The sequence below is a fragment of the Hippoglossus stenolepis genome, chromosome 10 (genome assembly GCF_022539355.2).
Source record: "Hippoglossus stenolepis isolate QCI-W04-F060 chromosome 10, HSTE1.2, whole genome shotgun sequence".
In the NCBI taxonomy this organism is placed as follows: Eukaryota; Metazoa; Chordata; class Actinopteri; order Pleuronectiformes; family Pleuronectidae; genus Hippoglossus; species Hippoglossus stenolepis.
The window spans coordinates 595,310-612,982 of NC_061492.1; the positions used below are offsets into that span (position 1 = coordinate 595,310).

The following is a 17,673-nucleotide window of genomic DNA, read 5'->3' on the forward strand; positions in this document are numbered from 1 at the left end:
TCATCTTCTTCATCTTCTTCATCTTCTTCATCTTCTCATCATCTTCATCATCTTCATCTACTTCAGCTTCTTCATCATCTTCATCTTCTTCATCTTCTTAATCATCTTCATCTTCTTCATCTTCTTCATCATCTTCATCATCTTCATCTTCATCATTTTCTTAATCATCTTCATCTTCTTCATCTTCTTAATCATCTTCATCTTCTTCATCTTCTTCATCATCTTCATCTTCTTCATCTTCTTAATCATCTTCATCTTCTTCATCTTCTTCATCATCTTCATCTTCTTCAGCTTCATCATCTACTTCAGCTTCATCATCTTCTTCATCATCTTCATCTTCTACTTCAGCTTCTTAATCATCTTCATCATCTTCAGCTTCATCATCTTCTTCATCTTCATCTTCATCAGTCTTTGTTTTTCTTCACTTGTTCTGTTTCTCATTTTCTCTCAGGTCGACCTGTCACTGAAGCCCCTCCCACCTCCTCCTGTGTGTGTGTGTGTGTGTGTGTGTGTGTGTGTGTGTGTGTGTGTGTGTGTGTGTGTGTGTGTGTCTGTGTGTGTGTGTGTCTGTGTGTGTGTGTGTGAGAGCCTATTTAAAGGGCTGCCTCTCTCTCTCTCTGGGCGTTCCACACTCATCTTCCCGCCTGCTGCTGCTTCCTGGGATTAAAGCGTCTGAGGCGTCTGTTGCAGAAACAGTCAGTAAGACTGAGTTTATTTACTGACTAGTTAACTGAGCAATGGTAGATTAACACAGAGTTAACTGGTTTATAACCAACCTGTTTTAACTAGCTGATGTCTTGCTTGCCTCCAGGTTTACTGAGTTCAACTTTGTCTTACTGGCTGGTGACTAGTTTTCGTTTTGTTTATACAAACGTTATCATTTGTTAACTTAGTTAATGGCTGGATCAATTGTGATTGGTTCACTTATTGGCTGATTAGTTTACTGACTGACCAATAACTGTCTGTCAGCTGGTTTACTGAGGTAACTACTCACCAGTTTACCACTTTTTACCAGGTTACTGATCTTATTTAACAGTTAACTGCCTGCTTCACAAAGTGGTTAGTTACTGTCTCAACTAGTTGTTTTTAGTTTATGAATAAACTGTTTAACAGGTCACTAACTGTTAACCTACTAACGAATGTCTGTTTACCATCTCACTTTGTCTGTTAACTGGTTTACTGGCTATTTAAACCCTTAACCTGCTGTGGCTGACTGGTTTACTGAGTGAACTGTTGACGTAGCCTGTTCACTAATGCTTTACTTGTTTGTTCAACTGTTTACTACCTGGTTTAGTTGCTGGTTTACTCATCAGTTGACTGGAGCTGACCTGGTGACTAGTTATAGGGTTAAGTCATTCACTGACTGGTTTGAATTGTGATTGGTTAACTAACTAATTAACTTGTTCATGGATATAAGTTGACTGGTTTTTTAGTGTACAGATTAACTGGTTTATTAAGTGACTGATTATGTTTAAATAACTGTTTGGTTATTAGTTATATATATATATATATTTAGTACATAGTGATAACTAGTGATAACTGGGAACTGTAAACTACAAACCTACGGTCTCGACCTCATTATGTCGTGATCTGTCTCTTGAGTTAGAATGAACAGAATATCTTTTATTACAATCGATTCTTCATAGTTACCACTTGTAACCTCGTTTAGATAAGTGCTATACTAATAAAGTTGTTATCATTATTATAACTATAAAACGTGGTGTTGCCTCAGTGTGCAGGCGTCTGCACCAGAGTCTGTGGCCTAAAGAATATGAATCTGATAAGTTGACTAGTTAAACGGGTGGTGAGGAGAGTGGACTAGCTGCTGTCTATCACACTTAACTAACAGCTAACTAACCTCTCTGAGTTAGATTCATCTACCTCAGCTCTGCTCTAATGATCTGAGCTCGTGGGCAATTTGATTTATTGACTAAAGTCACTTTTACATCACAGTTTGCGATCTTTAGTCTGCGACTTCTCTTTAAATGTAATCAAGAGTTTGTATTAATGAGCTGCGATGTCCCAGCAGCACTGTCCCACTTCCACTGGGAACTGATCCCAGAGAAATGAAGTCACGCTTCAGCTCACTGAGCAGCGAAATGTTCACATGTTAAAAAACCCTTCACCTCTGTTGCTAGGTAACAGCAACAAGAGCGGGGCGAGCCGGTGACGTGGTAAATCCTCCGTAGACCCGATTCACGAAGGAGGCGGAGCCATAGGTCCAGTCCTCTGAAGTTCTGAGATATCGTCACGGTAACGGATCGATCTGATTAAAGTTGGTTAATGATGATTAGTTGTTTGATTCAATCAAAATCTGAGATGAATCTGTATAAAGTCTAATAATCAACGTTTGTGATCAGTTTGTTTATCATCATATATAAATATAATTGCTGACTGCTTATGATCATATATAAACACATGTTTTCTGACTCTATATCATATATAAATCAATCATATATGTTGTTGACTGTGTTTCAGGTGCAGAAATGTCTTTTCTGTCCGTCCTGCTGCCTCTGACAGGTAAACCCCCCCTCTCTTTCTCTCTCCCCTCTCTGATGACAGGTACATATGATCTCTCTCTCTCTTCGTCTGCAGGCCTCCTCCTCCTCCTCCTCCTCTCCTCCATGTCGTCAGTGGACAGTTCAGAGTCCAGCGGTCAGTCCTGAATCTTGCGTCATGTGACTTGTTATTAGCTCCTGACAGGTTCCTCCTCACTTGTTCACTTCTGATCGTCGTATTGTTCACGTTGGTGACGTGCTTCCTGTGGTCGGACGCTAACCGGCGCTCCCTGTGTTTATATCGACCTGAGATGAAACTGGTCTGTTTGCTCTGCAGCAGAATGTTGAAGGAACAGTTCAACATATCGACATGAATACATCAAAGTTCTGAAGTACATGTTACTCTTTGATCAGTGCCTCACCCGATCCCCTGTGTGACCCGGGGAGCCGACCTGATGGAGGACGGGGTGGTGGTGTTATGTCCTCCTGACTGCACCCAGGGGGGGGTGTCTGTGTTCGGGACGGGAATCTACGCCTCCGTCTCCTCCGTCTGTGGAGCTGCTGTCCACAGGTACGACCTTTGTTCAGATCTGAAGGGAAGTGTCTCACACGACTGTACACAACTGTACACGTCTGTATATGTCTGTACACGTCTGTACACATCTGTACACGTCTGTACACGTCTGTACACGTCTGTACATGTCTGTACATGTCTGTACACGTCTGTACACATCTGTACACATCTGTACACGTCTGTACACATCTGTACACATCTGTACATGTCTGTACACCACTGTACACATCTGTACACGTCTGTACACATCTGTACACGTCTGTATATGTCTGTACACGACTGTACACGTCTGTACACATCTGTACACGTCTGTACACGTCTGTACACGACTGTACACAACTGTACACGTCTGTACATCGTAACATCTGTACACATCTGTATATGTCTGTACACGTCTGTACACATCTGTACACGTCTGTACACGACTGTACACAACTGTACACGTCTGTATATGTCTGTATACATCTGTACACATCTGTACACATCTGTACACGACTGTACACGTCTCAGTCAGCCACATGAGTCTTGTAACTTGTTTTTTATTCTCATAATTTTAGCTAATCTGACGACTGTTCATGTGAATTTTATGATTCAAGGAATGAAAAGTGTCCAAGTGTCCAAGTGTCCAAGTGTCCAAGTGTCCGTTAACAGGCCACAATAACAATAAGAGACAATGAACCAACATTTTCCACCAGATTTAATTTATATTTTTGCTAAAAGCTGAAATGTCACAAAAACAGTTTTTAAACAAAACTGCAGGAATCAAATTCAGTTGGAACTGTTCGGAGGTTGAACTTTCATTCTAAAACATGTAAAAACCTTGTGATTCTGTTTCAACACGTGAGCAACAGAGGGAGCGATGATAAAGTCTGAACCTTAATGAATATTTAATCTGAAGGAAATGGAAACTGTCAGTCGCCTGCATCACTGCCACCTGCTGGACTGGAGTAGAACAGCTTGTTGTTTCTTTTACCTAAATGTTCGCGGTGGGAACGCAGGCAAACGTTTAGTTCCTTGAGAAGAGTTCTGGGTACTTTTGGTCGTAGGTACCTTCCCTCCGCTCCGTCTCAGTTTGATCAACAGTTTGAAAACAGACGACAGGAAGGCGACAGCGATCAGAAGCCGTTTCTCCAACCGATTGGAGTTTCAGGTGTTTCTGATGTGTTGATGTGACATAATAATGAGCAGCATGAGTCCTTCTGTCTGCTGAACCTCAACTAAACACTGAAGGAATGTGCAGCAGCGAAGGATTAAAGTCTCAACCCAGACTGACCTCCTCCTTCCTCCGCAGAGGAAACACACAGTCTGCTCCCTCAGGACCCTTCATCCTTCTTTCACTTCTCATCTTCCTTCCTGTCGGACGCGTCTCTGAAGTCTGATCCTCAAACCACATTCAACGTTTCCTGCTTTACAATCTTTTCCATGCAAAGCTCACAGTCACTTTGACTCTTTATTGATCTTTTGTTCATTTAGAGAAGAAACATTAAAATAACAATCGGAGAGAGCGACTTGTTGTGAAACAGACAGAAATGAATCCTCAAGGTCAAAGTCTGAGGTTAATATTTAATCAACATATTTCCCTGTGTTAACTCGTCCAGCCTCCATCTGGTTGAAGTCTGGGTTCAAGTCTCTTAAGTTTATTTTGTGCTCATTTCTTGTAAAGTTGTTAAGAGACAAACTTCAGGTAAGTTTGTTTTAACAGTTCATCTTCTTACAAATATTCACATTTAACAAACTGACACTTGTCACTCAGAGAACTGTCTTTGATTATTGATCAGGTCTCATGATTATTGACGATAGATGTTTTTGTTGCTGTTGGTTTCTGGGTCCTGTGGACATAATGAAGCTGGTGTGTTTAGTGGGGAAACGAAGGGGTCAGCGGGGGCCCCTGTTTGCCAGGGGCCCATCAGCAGGTTCATGTTGACCACAGAGGATTCAGTCTCATGGTAAAGAAGAGAACTGGAGAAAGACATTAGATCTGTTGGACCACGTCCAGTCAAGTGTCTGTCTCCCTCCACAGGGGGGTGCTGGGTCCGTCCGGAGGCCCCGTCAGGGTCCACAAGCTGCAGGGACGCCACAACTACATGAGCTCCTACGCCCACGGCATCCAATCACAGCCCCTGACCCAGTGGAGCGCCTCCTTCAGCCTCGCCAGTAGGTGGAGCCACACTGTTGATCAGCTGATTGTTTCAGGCAGCGAATGAAAACTTCTGTCAACAGCTCGCGTCACAAAATAACTTCAACTGATTCGTTTATCGACAAAGAATCTGGTTTCAAACTCAGCGTCTTCTTTTCTACATTAGAACTACTTTTTATCTTTTATTTTATTGAAACAAGAAAATAAAAACAGATGCACAGACACAGAATATATGTACAAATACTGTGTATTAATAAATGTGTGTGTGTGTGTGTGTGTGTGTGTGTGTGTGTGTGTGTGTGTGTGTGTTACCAGAGCCTGTGAGTGTTCCATTAGAGCTGACCAGTGTCACCAGTACCACAGCTCTTCCTGCAGCTGCACAACCAGGTAACTGATCCAGATGTGTCATTTAGATTATATTTCATATACATTTATAATTTCAAATCGTTTTGTTCTTTTGTTTTTGTTTAATCCAGCAGATGATAGTTAAACTGTGTGTGTGTGTGTGTGTGTGTGTGTGTGTGTGTGTGTGTGTGTGTGTGTGTGTGTGTGTTGTGTTGTGTTGTGTTGCAGTGAAAAAGCCTCAGAAGAAGCCCTCAGTGAAGAAAGCTCTGACAGGTGGAAATAAAGGTTGATGTGACTCCATCAAAGTTTTGAAAAATCTTATTAGATTAATGGAAACAAATTAATAAAAAAAAATCCTCTATTAAGCAAAAACGTTTTTACACTAATTTGAGGTTTCAGAGAAAAGCTCTGATGCAGTGAACATTTAACTTTGTGTGTGTGTGTGTGTGTGTGTGTGTGTGTGTGTGTGTGTGTGTGTGTGTGTGTGTGTGTGTGTGTGTGTGTGTGTGTGTGTGTGTAGACTGTCAGATCGACATCGCCATGGTGATCGACAGCAGTAACAACATTGGACAGCGAAGGTTCAACTTGCAGAAGAACTTTGTCGTCAAACTGGCCGCCATGTTGAGGGTGGGACCGATTGGACCACATGTGGGCCTGATACAGGCCAGGTGTGACACACACACACACACACACACACACCGACACACACACACACACACACACACACACTGCAGCAAATATCAACTGTGTGTGTGTGTGTGTGTGTGTGTGTGTGCAGTGATTCTCCCAGGACAGAGTTCCTCCTCACCAACTACACTCAACCTAAAGAGCTGACGTTTGCCATCAAGGAGGTGTCTTACCTGGGAGGAAACACCAACACAGGTAACACACACACACACACACACACACACACACAGTCCAGATGTGCAGGTTCTTGTGGTTCTTGTGGTTCTCGATGTTCTTGTGGTGGCGTCCTGCAGGTAAAGCCATCATGCAGGCAGCAGAGACCTTCTTCATCCAGGAGAACGGGGGGAGGCGAGGTCACCCACGGGTGATGATGGTGCTGCTTGACGGGTGGCCATCTGACGACCTGGAGCAGGCGGCCATGTTGGCACGTGAGTCCGGCATCAACGTCTTCTTGGTTTCCGTGGCCAAGCCGGCGCCGGAGGAGCTCGCCATGGTGCGGGACAAGGACTTCATGAAGAAGGTTTGAGATGGACTTCATCTAAAGATGTGATGAAGCTCATTTGATCTAAATGCTGTTTTAATGAGGACAGAATTTCTTCGTCTCTCGTCGTGCAGGCGGTTTGTAAAGATAACGGTTTCTTCAGCTACCTGATCCCCGGCTGGTTCAGCACCACCAAACATGTGAAACCTCTCAGCCAGAGACTCTGCTCGCTGGACGGCCTGCTCTGCAGTGAGTCGACCGACCGACCGACCGACCGACCGACCGATCAATCAACCAATCAACCAATCGATCAATCAATCAACCAATCAACCAATCAATCAACCAACCAATCAACCAATCAACCAATCAACTAATCAACCAACCAATCAATCAACCAATCAATCATCCAATCAATCAATCAATCAACCAATCAATCCCAGAGTCATTCTTCCAATAAACCAAAAGATCTGATGCATAAAAATGATGATTGTTATTATTATTTTATATTATTTTTAAGATGGAATAAATTTATATGATGAAGTGAGTCCTTCTGTAACTAGACACATAGTAACTAGACACATAGTAACTAAACACATAGTAACTAAACACATAGTAACTAGACACATAGTAACTAGACACATAGTAACTAAACACATAGTAACTAGACACATAGTAACTAGACACATAGTAACTAAACACATAGTAACTAAACACATAGTAACTAGACACATAGTAACTAGACACATAGTAACTAAACACATAGTAACTAGACACATAGTAACTAGACACATAGTAACTAGACACATAGTAACTAAACACATAGTAACTAGACACATAGTAACTAAATGTCTAAATGTGTGTTTTTAGGTAAAACCTGCTACAACTCGGTCAACATCGGTTTCCTGATCGACGGATCGTCCAGCGTCGGCGAGGGGAACTTCCAACTGGTCCTGGACTTCCTGGTGGGAATTGCCAGGAGCTTCGACATCTCGGATATTGGCGCTCGCATCGGTCAGCTCGACGGTTGATTACCTGAAACTGTTAATGATTCACTGATGAGCTGATTGGCTGACTGACTGTGACGTGGTGCAGGTGCGGTGCAGTTCACCTACGAACAGAGGCTGGAGTTCGGCCTGTTTGACCACCATGACAAAGAGGAGGCCGTCAACGCCCTGAAGAGGATCCACTACATGAGCGGAGGGACGTCCACAGGAGAAGCCATCAGCTACACCGCCAACAAGCTGTTCAGGTAACAGCTGGGAGGTCAGGGGAGGTCACGGGAGGTCACGGGAGGTCACGGGAGGTCAGGTGGAGGTCAGGTGGAGGTCAGGTGGAGGTCAGGGAGGTCAGGTGGAGGTCAGGGGAGGTCAGGAGAGGTCAGGGAGGTCACGGGAGGTCAGGGAGGTCAGGGAGGTCAGGTGGAGGTCAGGGGAGATCAGGGGAGGTCAGGGGAGGTCACGGGAGGTCAGGTGGAGGTCAGGTGGAGGTCAGGGGAGACCAGGAGGTCAGGGAGGTCACGGGAGGTCAGGTGGAGGTCAGGGGAGGTCAGGTGGAGGTCAGGAGAGGTCACGGGAGGTCAGGGGAGGTCAGGTGGAGGTCAGGTGAAGGTCAGGGGGAGACTGAGACCTCAGAAATCTGTGAAAATGTCCAAAAGACTGAGCTGCAGGAGAAGACAGTCAGTGGACATTAGATTTAAATCAGAAAGTTTAGATTATTTCTAAGAAGAATATTTGTGATGAAGTGATCAGTGAGGTGATGATCCCTTCACCTCGTGAACGACAGGTTCCACCTCTTCTTCTGTTTCCTCCAGACGAACGGGACCAGGCCGCAACTTCCTCATCGTGGTGACGGATGGTCAATCGTACGATGACGTGAGACTCCCGGCGCTGGAGGCACAGAAACAAGGTGTGTGTCTCTGTGTGTGTGTGTGTGTTAGAACAACAGCTGTTTGTGTTCAGTCATTGTTTACATCCCATCTCATCCATCAACCAATCACCAGGCATCACCATTTACTCTGTGGGCGTGGCCTGGGCCCCCCTGGATGACCTCAGAGCGATGTCATCGCAGCCCAAAGACGGACACACCCTCTTCACCAGAGACTTCACCGGCCTCACAGGGTTCGTCCCTGTGATCGTCAAAGGGATCTGCCGAGACTTCACCGAGAGCAACTGAGCAACACGAGCACACACACTGTAAATAAACACTTCACACGTTAACGACATGGAAAGATAGGATTTACACTAACAACCTTTTTCCATTTGATAAAGGAGGCGTTGGATCCTCAGCACGTATGAACTCATTCACTTTACAACTCAGATTATCTTTCAAATGTAAATCGAACACTATGAAAAACTTTAAATAATTAAATAACTAACAAACCACAGATCACTAATAAAGATTAACTAATGAACTGCAGCTCTGAGATCGTTTAGAATCTAAGATGCTTCATTAAATTACAATTATGAGGAAACTGGAGCAGAAGGATCTGCTGTGAAAATGAGATCAGATTCATAATTATAACTGTTCATGATTCAGTTTATTTCTTATTGACCAGACTTTATATCTGTATCTTTAATTCATATGAGATCCTGTACATAACATTTTATTATGAGAAAACGTCTCCAGATACTTTGTCCTTTAGAAAATATCATTAATGAATAATAACACAAATTAAAAATGTATTGTATTTCTTTTTTATACATTTAGTGGCAGTTTTTTTATCGTTAAATGTGAAGATTTCACTTCTCGTGACTGATGCACGATATTTATCTCAAAATGTTTCACGTGTTTTCTGGAGGTTTTGTTTCTGATGTTTTTGACTCTGGAAAAAAAACACAAGATGGTTTTTAAAAAAACGTTGAATTGATTCTTAACTTTTCCATTTGGAGTAAAACAGACTGAGCTTCAGGTCGTGTATTACGTGTATTTTAATAACTTTATCTCTTTTGTAAGAAAAAAACTAGAGCATGGAGCTTCATTCTTCACCTTGGGAACATTTATCTGAAATAAAACTTCCAAAACTTTAAAGTGCACATGACATTTTCCATTGTACAAAATTCCCTTTTCTCGTTTATACGTGAACCAAATGTTTTGAATTGGTCCATCATAATGATAATTCTATTTTTTGATGTCAGAAAGAATCAAGAGAAACTTGAGTTGTTAAATAATTTGCATTTCTACAGAACTTTGTCTCAGAGGGAAGAAACTAATTCACAAGTCTTTGTATTTGTACTTTTAATTATTATTTCACTCAAACTGATAAAACTCAGAGTTAAATCCTTTGAACCTTTTCTTTTTGTATTGTATTTATATAAACCTTTCCCCAAATTAGAATAAACTTTTACTTTAATATCGTTACAAAGGGATTTTGTAAAAACAATCATGAGAAGAAACTTCTATAAGTAATAAAACCGTACATATGTTCTTTCTTGTTGTTTGACATTGACACAGATGATTATTTCCCCTTTCATAGAATCAGTTTATTAAATGTTTGTAGTTTTGGAAAAGGAAAGAAAGGATCATGTTTAACACAAAATGATGAACAGGAATGGAAAGAACATCGAATAGATCATCTGTGTGAATGAAACCTCTGAATTCTCTTCTGTTTGTAAACCTCTTGTGTTTCCCAATAAAGAATTCATATTTTTACAGGGAGGTGTCGCCACCTGGTGTCCAATCTGCAGAACACACAACACAGCAAGAACGTGACTGTGCTTCAAAAGCTTCAAAACCAAAAATACACAAAACATTCAAACTAAATCCTTCAACTTTATTAAGACTGAACTTCAGAAGGTGACCTTTGACCTTTGACCACCCGAGTCTGATATTGATCAATAACCTAATACATTAAATTAAAGACGGAAACACGTGACTTCCACATCCATTCCACGAGTTGTTATCGACGGGGTCACGTGACGGTTTGCTTCGTCCGGACCGGACGTGACGTGTGTTGTGTGCTTGTTGCCATGGAGACAGAGGACCTCTTTATTTACAGTCGGACTCGTCACGTGCTTCAGGTGTTTTCTCACTTTTTACAGGTAAGTTAGACAAAAACTACTCGACTCTACTTCCGCTTTCGTCATTAAGTCGCGTGCGGTGAAACTTTCGATAAATAAACACGTTTAAGTTTCTGAAAATACTCGATTACAAATAAAAGTCCTGTATCTACCGAAGTATTTCTACTCTATTACATGTAACGGACCGTTAGTTACTTTTCAAGTCGAGTTTTTCGATGCAACAATTATTTTTTTTTTTATCACTAGTAGTATCAGTATTAGTAGTAGATGTTGTAGTATTAGTAATAGTATTATTATTATTATTATTATTAGTTGTAGTAGTAGTATTATTATTATTAGTAGTTGTTGTAGTAGTTGTAGTAATAGTAGTAGTTGTTGTAGTAGTAGTAGTAGTAGTAGTAGTATTAGTAATAGTATTATTATTAGTTGTAGTAGTAGTAGTAGTTGTAATAGTATTAGTAATATTTTTTTTTCTTCCGTAAGTTTCTTTGTTTGTCGTAAACACATTTTTTCAAATATCTTTACTTAGTTTTTTAAATATTGAACTTTTCTACAGTTTCTCTATTTTGAACGTGTCTTTTTTAACCTGGTGACATCATCCCGGAGGACTTTATTGCAGTGAGACATTGAACATAATGCCGAGGAAAGTAAAGAGAGGAGGAGGAGGAGGAGGAGGAGGTAAAGGAGGAAGGACGGAGGAGGAGAAGCTTGTGTATCAGCAGCAGAGAGCTCAGGCTGAGGAGGAGACCACCAAGAAGAAAGAGGAGATCCTCGCTCTGTTCCTCAAGGTAACGACTCTGATTCAGTGTTTCTGACTTTGTGCTGGATTCATTTATCTGGTGAGAACTGAACTCGTAGAGTTTGAGATTGTGAGCGTTTGTTTCCTTCTGATGTTTTTGTGTTGATTCTCGTGTATTCATTTCATTTCTTGGTTTGGCTGCTTGTTGACGATGATCTGAAGATGTTGATCCTCTGAATCAAATCAGAATAATGAAAGATGAAATTATTAGTGTAACAAACGAAACATGGAGCTGGTGGAGGATCTGATTTCTAAAATCTATACTCTGAAATCTTAATTATCAATGAACAAGGAAGTTAATACTGTGACCAGGTGGAAAGTGAAGCTCTTTTAAAAAGAAACACTTGAACAAACTTCAGAGAGATGAGAATGACCTGAAAAGACAGAAACATCTTCACAAACATTTATTTAACGTCTACTTCGATTTTTTCATTTTGGCCCATGTCCCATCTGCTAACATGGAGGATATATATGATCTTATACTGCAGCCAGACACCAGGGGGCGATACAGATGATTTGGCTTCACTTTTGGGATCCATGTTTATAAAATGTCACGAATGATTCTGATATATTTTCCTGAGTAAATGTAAATTAAATAAAAAATGCATCAGGTCAAACACGAATCCACAGAACTGATATTTGATGTTTCTGTTGGAATCAGGACAAGTTGCAGAAGGAGGAAAACAACACGTCAGTGAACCTCCTGAAGCTCGGCGACGGCTGGAGGTCGATTCTCCGACAGACTCGAGCCTCCGAGCTTCGTACGGACATCGACGTCCTCAGTCAGACGTTTGACAGGCAGCTGGACGCCGTGGATGATGTCATCAAGGTGAGACGCTGCTCTGGAGTTCCAACGTCCGAATGTCTCTTTTCCTCGAGTTGAAGAAACACGTCAACAAGTTGAATTCATGAGGTCAAACTCAAACTTTATTTATAACAGAGTCGAGGAAACGTTCAACCATCACAGGAAGTAGGTACAAAATAAAAGCCTCATGTTGAAATAATGTAACAAATAAAGAAATTAAGAGTGAATGACGTTCTGACAGAAGTATGTGGACACTTTGATCTGTTCATCTGTTCAGTAGAGAAAATTCAGTTTGTGTTTAGTTGTGATGAAGAAGAGGAAGAAGATGTGAAGTATAAAATAATAAGAACATTTAAATATACCATCTGCTCTGTTGGTGGCGCTGCTGAGGTCACACAGATGTGCATGTTATGGTCCTTTACTTTGGGAGGAAGCTCCAGCGACACTTCACTTCCTGTTTGTTTCCCAGCGGCTGGAGCGAGACCTGCAGGAGGCGGAGCATCAGGCGGCTCAGGTGCAGCAGCTCCACCTGCAGCACGTCGAGCGACTGCGGGCGCAGCAGGAGAAACAGCTGATGGTTCTGCAGCGGCAGTGGGAGGAAGGACTGCAGCACCTGAGCTGCACGTTCAACTCCGACAGGTCAGTGTGAGGAGCCACAGCGCCCCCTGCAGGGAGGAGAAATCACAAGGAACCACCAGAGGAAATGGATCTTCGTATGAAACATGATTTTACACTTTGAGCTTTAGATGCAACGAGAAAACAGATGCAAAGAGAAAACAGATGCAAAGAGAAAACAGATGCAAAGAGACACTAGACAGATGCAAAGAGACACTAGACAGATGCAAAGAGAAAACAGATGTTAAGAGACACTAGACAGATGCAAAGAGACACTAAGCAGATGCAAAGAGACACTAGACAGATGCAAAGAGACACTAAGCAGATGCAAAGAGACACTAAACAGATGCAAAGAGAAAACAAAGATGCAAAGACACAACTTGGAAATTTGGAATCAGGTTTGGTTCCTGTGGACAAGTGGAACTCAGGGGATCTGCGGCTGCGGTGGTTTGATCCCTCTGCTGTGTTTTCAGGAGTCAGATGCAGCAGCACTCTCGGCAGCAGCGAGCTGATCTGGAAGATGCAAAGTTCACTGTGGAGCAGCAACATGAAGCAGTGATGAATGACATCCTCAGACTGTACAGTGAAAGCATCGCAGCGTACGAGAGCGCTCACGAGGAGCGGGTAGGTCACAGAAGCACTTGTCCTCCAGCTCTGTGCGGTTTGTCTCAGTCTCTTTGACTCTTTGTCTCTTTGTCTCTGTGGACAGAGGGCGGCTCTGCTCCTGGAGGGTTCGATGCTGCTGAAGGAGAAGACTCGACAGAAGCAGGAGACTCTGCAGCTCCACCACAAAGAAGCAACAGAACTGGACGAGCTGCTCCTGAAGAACCAGCAGTTGATTCAGACGAGTGACAGAAGCATGAGGCGGCTCAGGAAGCTGCAGGTCAGAGTTTCTGAGGTTTTCTCTGGTGAAGATTGATCATCGAGAACAAAGGGAATATTAAATATGTGATATGTGAACTGTGAGCAACACACGTTTCCAAAGTTCAGAAACACAGAGGAAACTTCATGTTTCAAATCTTCTTCCAACCGACGACGACTTCAACAAATCACTGATTCCAACGTCACAATAAATTCTGTTTTCACTAGAATCCGACTCGGGAGCTCCGACCCAACGGCCTCCTCCTAAAACCACGTCCAAACTAAATCCAATAAACATCAGTCCAATAAATACATCAGATCTTTTCAGAAGAGTAACGAGTAATTCATAATCATAAATAACATCTCACAATGTTGAAGAAAGAGATCAAATATTACTGGATCCGTCTCATCCCTCCACCGAGTTGCAAGAAAATCGGTCCAGTAGTTTTTAATCCTGCTGATAAACAAAGGGTGAAAACATCTTTTCTCTTATTTGCTCATTTAAACTCAATATTTCAGGAACAGTTTCCCCTTCACCAGATCAGTTTGTGAATGAGCGATGAGACGAAGAACCTCAGGATCTGAACGTCTGATCCAGAGAGAAATAAATGGAGGATCTTTATTCGGAGGTCGTGAGTCGTCTCCTGCTTCTCCTCTTTTTCCTCAGGACTCCATGTTCCAGCTGAGGATGAAGCTGAAGTCCAGTCAGACAGAGAAGGAGTTGGTGGAACGAGATCTGACGGCCGCCACGTACCAGGTGAACCAAAGGACTCGCAAGCTTCGTGATCAGCTGACCCGGGGTCAGTCAGCGGCGAGGAAACATCTCGCTGACCTCAGCGTGCAGAGCAACGCCGCCGCCAAGAAACTGCAGGAGGTCATCGCCAAGGTGAAATCTGCGATGTCTGTCTGCTGACGTTCTGATGCACGTTCTGTTCGCTCAGTTTTCTCGCTCCGTGTTTCAGGGGGACAGAGTTTTACGTGTCGCTGAAATGTGCCGGAAGCTGGAGAAGGAGTTCCTGTCTTCAGATGAAGACCGTCCCACATCTGAGGAGGAAGCAGCTGAGGTGTGAGGCTCTGATGGATGATGATGGATTAAAGTCCAGATGTTTTGCAGTAACTGAAGAGAAGAACCAATAGAACATAATAAAAATAGAGCATTGCACTTTACAGTGCGTCGGTGCACGTCCGGAGGATTTTGTAAATCTTTTTCTGCTTCTTCATGTTCATGTTTTAATCAGTGTCATGACTGTGAAATGTTTTCAGGATCTAAAGCTCAGAATCCCGTTCCTCAGACCGTCCATCGCTGCAGCTCCTCTCTTCAGCCTCTGTCTCGAACTCTTGGTTTCAGCCTCTGTCTCTTTAAGACACCCCCCCCCCGATTAAAAAGACAGTGACACACTGGATTGTAAAAACATCCGCTGTTTGTATCCACATCAACTGAAGCAGACGTGTTTGGAGTTAAGACAACAGATCAGTTATTTTCTCTGAATTCAGGGGGCGTGTCATCGGGATGTCACGTGATATCGTGATGATTCAGAGCTTCAGTGTTTTCTGAGCTTTTTAACTTTTACATTCACAAAAACCTTGATAAAAAAAACTACAGGAAGAAAACCTCTCGTCTCCTTTAACGATCTTTGTGACTCCCGTAGTTTTCGGACCTCGCTGACCTCTGTCTCCCTCTGCAGGACACGTGTGAGTTTGCAGACTTGTGGCGTTTGACGCGGCTCATCAGCGCTGCTCTGCTGCACCGAGAGGTTCTGAAGAAACGGCGAGACGACCTGAGCCGGGAGAACCGGCAGCTGAAGGTTCTGCTGCGTCAGCACCTGGAGGCCGTGACGCTCGGCGACCACAGCCTCGGCGAACGCCACGCTCTGCTCACTGTGACCCAGGCCCCGACCACGACGGGCCCATCAGACGCCAACAGACGCCACACCGTCATCGAGGCCGCTCACGCCGTCAGACAGACGCTGGGACCGTCATTCCAGATGAGAGATGGTTAAAAACATGACGTGTTTGAACAGCTGGTCAATAAAACATGATTCTACTGTGAAATAAATAAAAACGGTTTCACTTCACTGAACGTGACTCAAGGCTGCGTTTGAAACTAAGTGGACGGCCCAACTCAAGGTTTCTCAGGGTTTATTCCAGTCGTGAACTTGTAGTGATTTTATTTTATAGAATTTGATATTTAGTCTGGTTTAGTTTACTATGAAGTCAATAAGCTGCCTGAACTATTTTCTTGATTCATCTTAAAGTTTATACATTTTCAGAAATAATGAAAAAAATGTAAACATTGTAAAATGTCTTTTTTAAAAGTAAAATATTCAACAAAAAAAAGAAGATAAGTCTCACGTTTGAGATCAAATGTGTTTTTTCTGTAAAAGGAACTTAAACTTGAATCTTTTGTAAAAATGTCTGATAATTAACGAGTTGTTAGAAATAAATTAATTTACCTTAAAAGACCTCGACCTTCAGTTACATTTCGTTTTCCATTTGATTTATTGTTAACTCCTTTTGATATTCAATTTAGTTCTTAACCATTTAACTGAATATTTGTTTTGTTTAAGTTTAAGTAAAATGTTAAGTTTTATTATAAAAAAACATTTTCTTTCAATATACTTTATTAATTGCAGCTTCCCGGCAGAAACCTGTTGGGGCTTTTAAATTATATATATTTATTTTTTAAAGATGTAATATGTTTTGTTTTTCCTGCAGAATAAGGACCAGAGCAGCAGCATCTGTACAGTTACACCATTTAATAGTTATTATAGACATTTTATATACATTTCAACAGTTGTATTCTGCTTTGTGGTACAATCTTTAAAATCTGTTGTTTCATAGTTTGTAAATCAAAAAAAAAATTACAAAACTCATCAAAACTCGCAAACTGATCAGAACTTTTTTTATCCATTTTTTGGAAGACTAGAAAAAATACTTTTATTGTATTAATCATGCATTACACAAACAAAAAGTCTTTAGTTACACAGTAAGTTGAAGCCTGGGTGAAGATAAAACTAAAATAAAAAGAGTTGTGATCGATCAGAAGCCGCTCGAGTTACAAAAACCTCCCGTTAGAAAAATGAAACAAAAACAAACTAACTTGTGGATCAGAACAAACCAGAAACTAAAACTGACCAGTGAAGAACTCAGATCCTGTTGGAGGAAGCGTGAAGAAAAGTGAAGAGAGAAGATCAGTGATATGAAGGTGAGGAGCTGGAGGAAGAGGAGCAGGAGGAAGAGAAGGAGGAAGAGGAGCTGGAGGAAGAAGAGGAGCAGGAGGAAGAGGAGGAGGAAGAAGAGGGAGAGGAGGAGAGAGGAGGAAAAAGAAGACGAGCAGGAGGAGGAAGAGGAGCTGGAGGAAGAAGAGGAGAAGCAGGAGAGAGAAGAGGAGCAGGAGGAAGAGCAGCAGGAGGAGGAGGAAGGGGCGGAAAGAAGAGGAAGCAGGGAAAGGAGAAGAGAGGAAGAAGAGGAGCAGGAGGAGGAAGAGCAGGAGAGCTGCAAATTGTCCCTGAAGGCAGCGCATGCAGACGATGCACAGCAGTGACGTGGTGCGTTCAGGTTTTCTGTAAAGCCAAACATTTCCTGGATTATTAACTGTTTCTAAAACGAGCTGTGAGGTTTCAACACGTTCAAATACCTCGTCATGATTTTATCAGCTTTTCTTTATATTAAATAAATCAAGTTATTTAAAATCAGTAACTTCCTCTTTGTGCAGCTTCACCTGCAGTCAGAGAAACCTCCATCACAGGTTCATGTGATCGTCTGAGTGAACGTGCGACTGGTGATTCTCGGAGACATTTTGATTTGGACGTGGCCTCAGTGAGTTCGGGATCAGGTGGACGTGTCCGACCTCCG

General features: G+C 42.3%; 2 protein-coding genes across 6 annotated transcripts; both read left to right on the forward strand.

The window, feature by feature from the left end:
* The first annotated feature begins 594 nt into the window (after positions 1–594).
* On the forward strand, positions 595–10,372 carry coch (coagulation factor C homolog, cochlin (Limulus polyphemus)). 3 transcript variants are annotated; one of them, XM_035168818.2, is made up of 16 exons: positions 595–695; positions 2,139–2,253; positions 2,479–2,520; positions 2,596–2,655; positions 2,913–3,069; positions 5,093–5,226; positions 5,525–5,596; positions 5,783–5,839; positions 6,075–6,222; positions 6,333–6,436; positions 6,535–6,761; positions 6,857–6,971; positions 7,590–7,733; positions 7,815–7,971; positions 8,533–8,627; positions 8,722–10,372. In XM_035168818.2, the coding sequence occupies exons 3-16, from the start codon at positions 2,487–2,489 to the stop codon at positions 8,892–8,894; spliced, it is 1,677 nt and encodes a 558-aa protein (XP_035024709.1). In that variant the 5' UTR covers positions 595–695; positions 2,139–2,253; positions 2,479–2,486; the 3' UTR covers positions 8,895–10,372. The 3 variants fall into 3 exon arrangements, with proteins under 3 accessions (XP_035024709.1, XP_035024708.1, XP_035024710.1); XM_035168817.2 differs by having other exon boundaries at positions 625–699; XM_035168819.2 differs by having other exon boundaries at positions 625–699; positions 5,783–5,827.
* A 233-nt stretch (positions 10,373–10,605) lies between these two features.
* LOC118116874 (dynein regulatory complex subunit 2) lies at positions 10,606–15,944 on the forward strand. 3 transcript variants are annotated; one of them, XM_035168820.2, is made up of 9 exons: positions 10,606–10,759; positions 11,295–11,526; positions 12,199–12,366; positions 12,812–12,981; positions 13,431–13,581; positions 13,667–13,840; positions 14,486–14,704; positions 14,781–14,882; positions 15,504–15,944. In XM_035168820.2, the coding sequence occupies exons 2-9, from the start codon at positions 11,374–11,376 to the stop codon at positions 15,816–15,818; spliced, it is 1,452 nt and encodes a 483-aa protein (XP_035024711.1). In that variant the 5' UTR covers positions 10,606–10,759; positions 11,295–11,373; the 3' UTR covers positions 15,819–15,944. The 3 variants fall into 3 exon arrangements, with proteins under 3 accessions (XP_035024711.1, XP_035024713.1, XP_035024714.1); XM_035168822.2 differs by having other exon boundaries at positions 11,345–11,526; XM_035168823.2 differs by having other exon boundaries at positions 11,358–11,526.
* Positions 15,945–17,673: the final 1,729 nt, after the last annotated feature.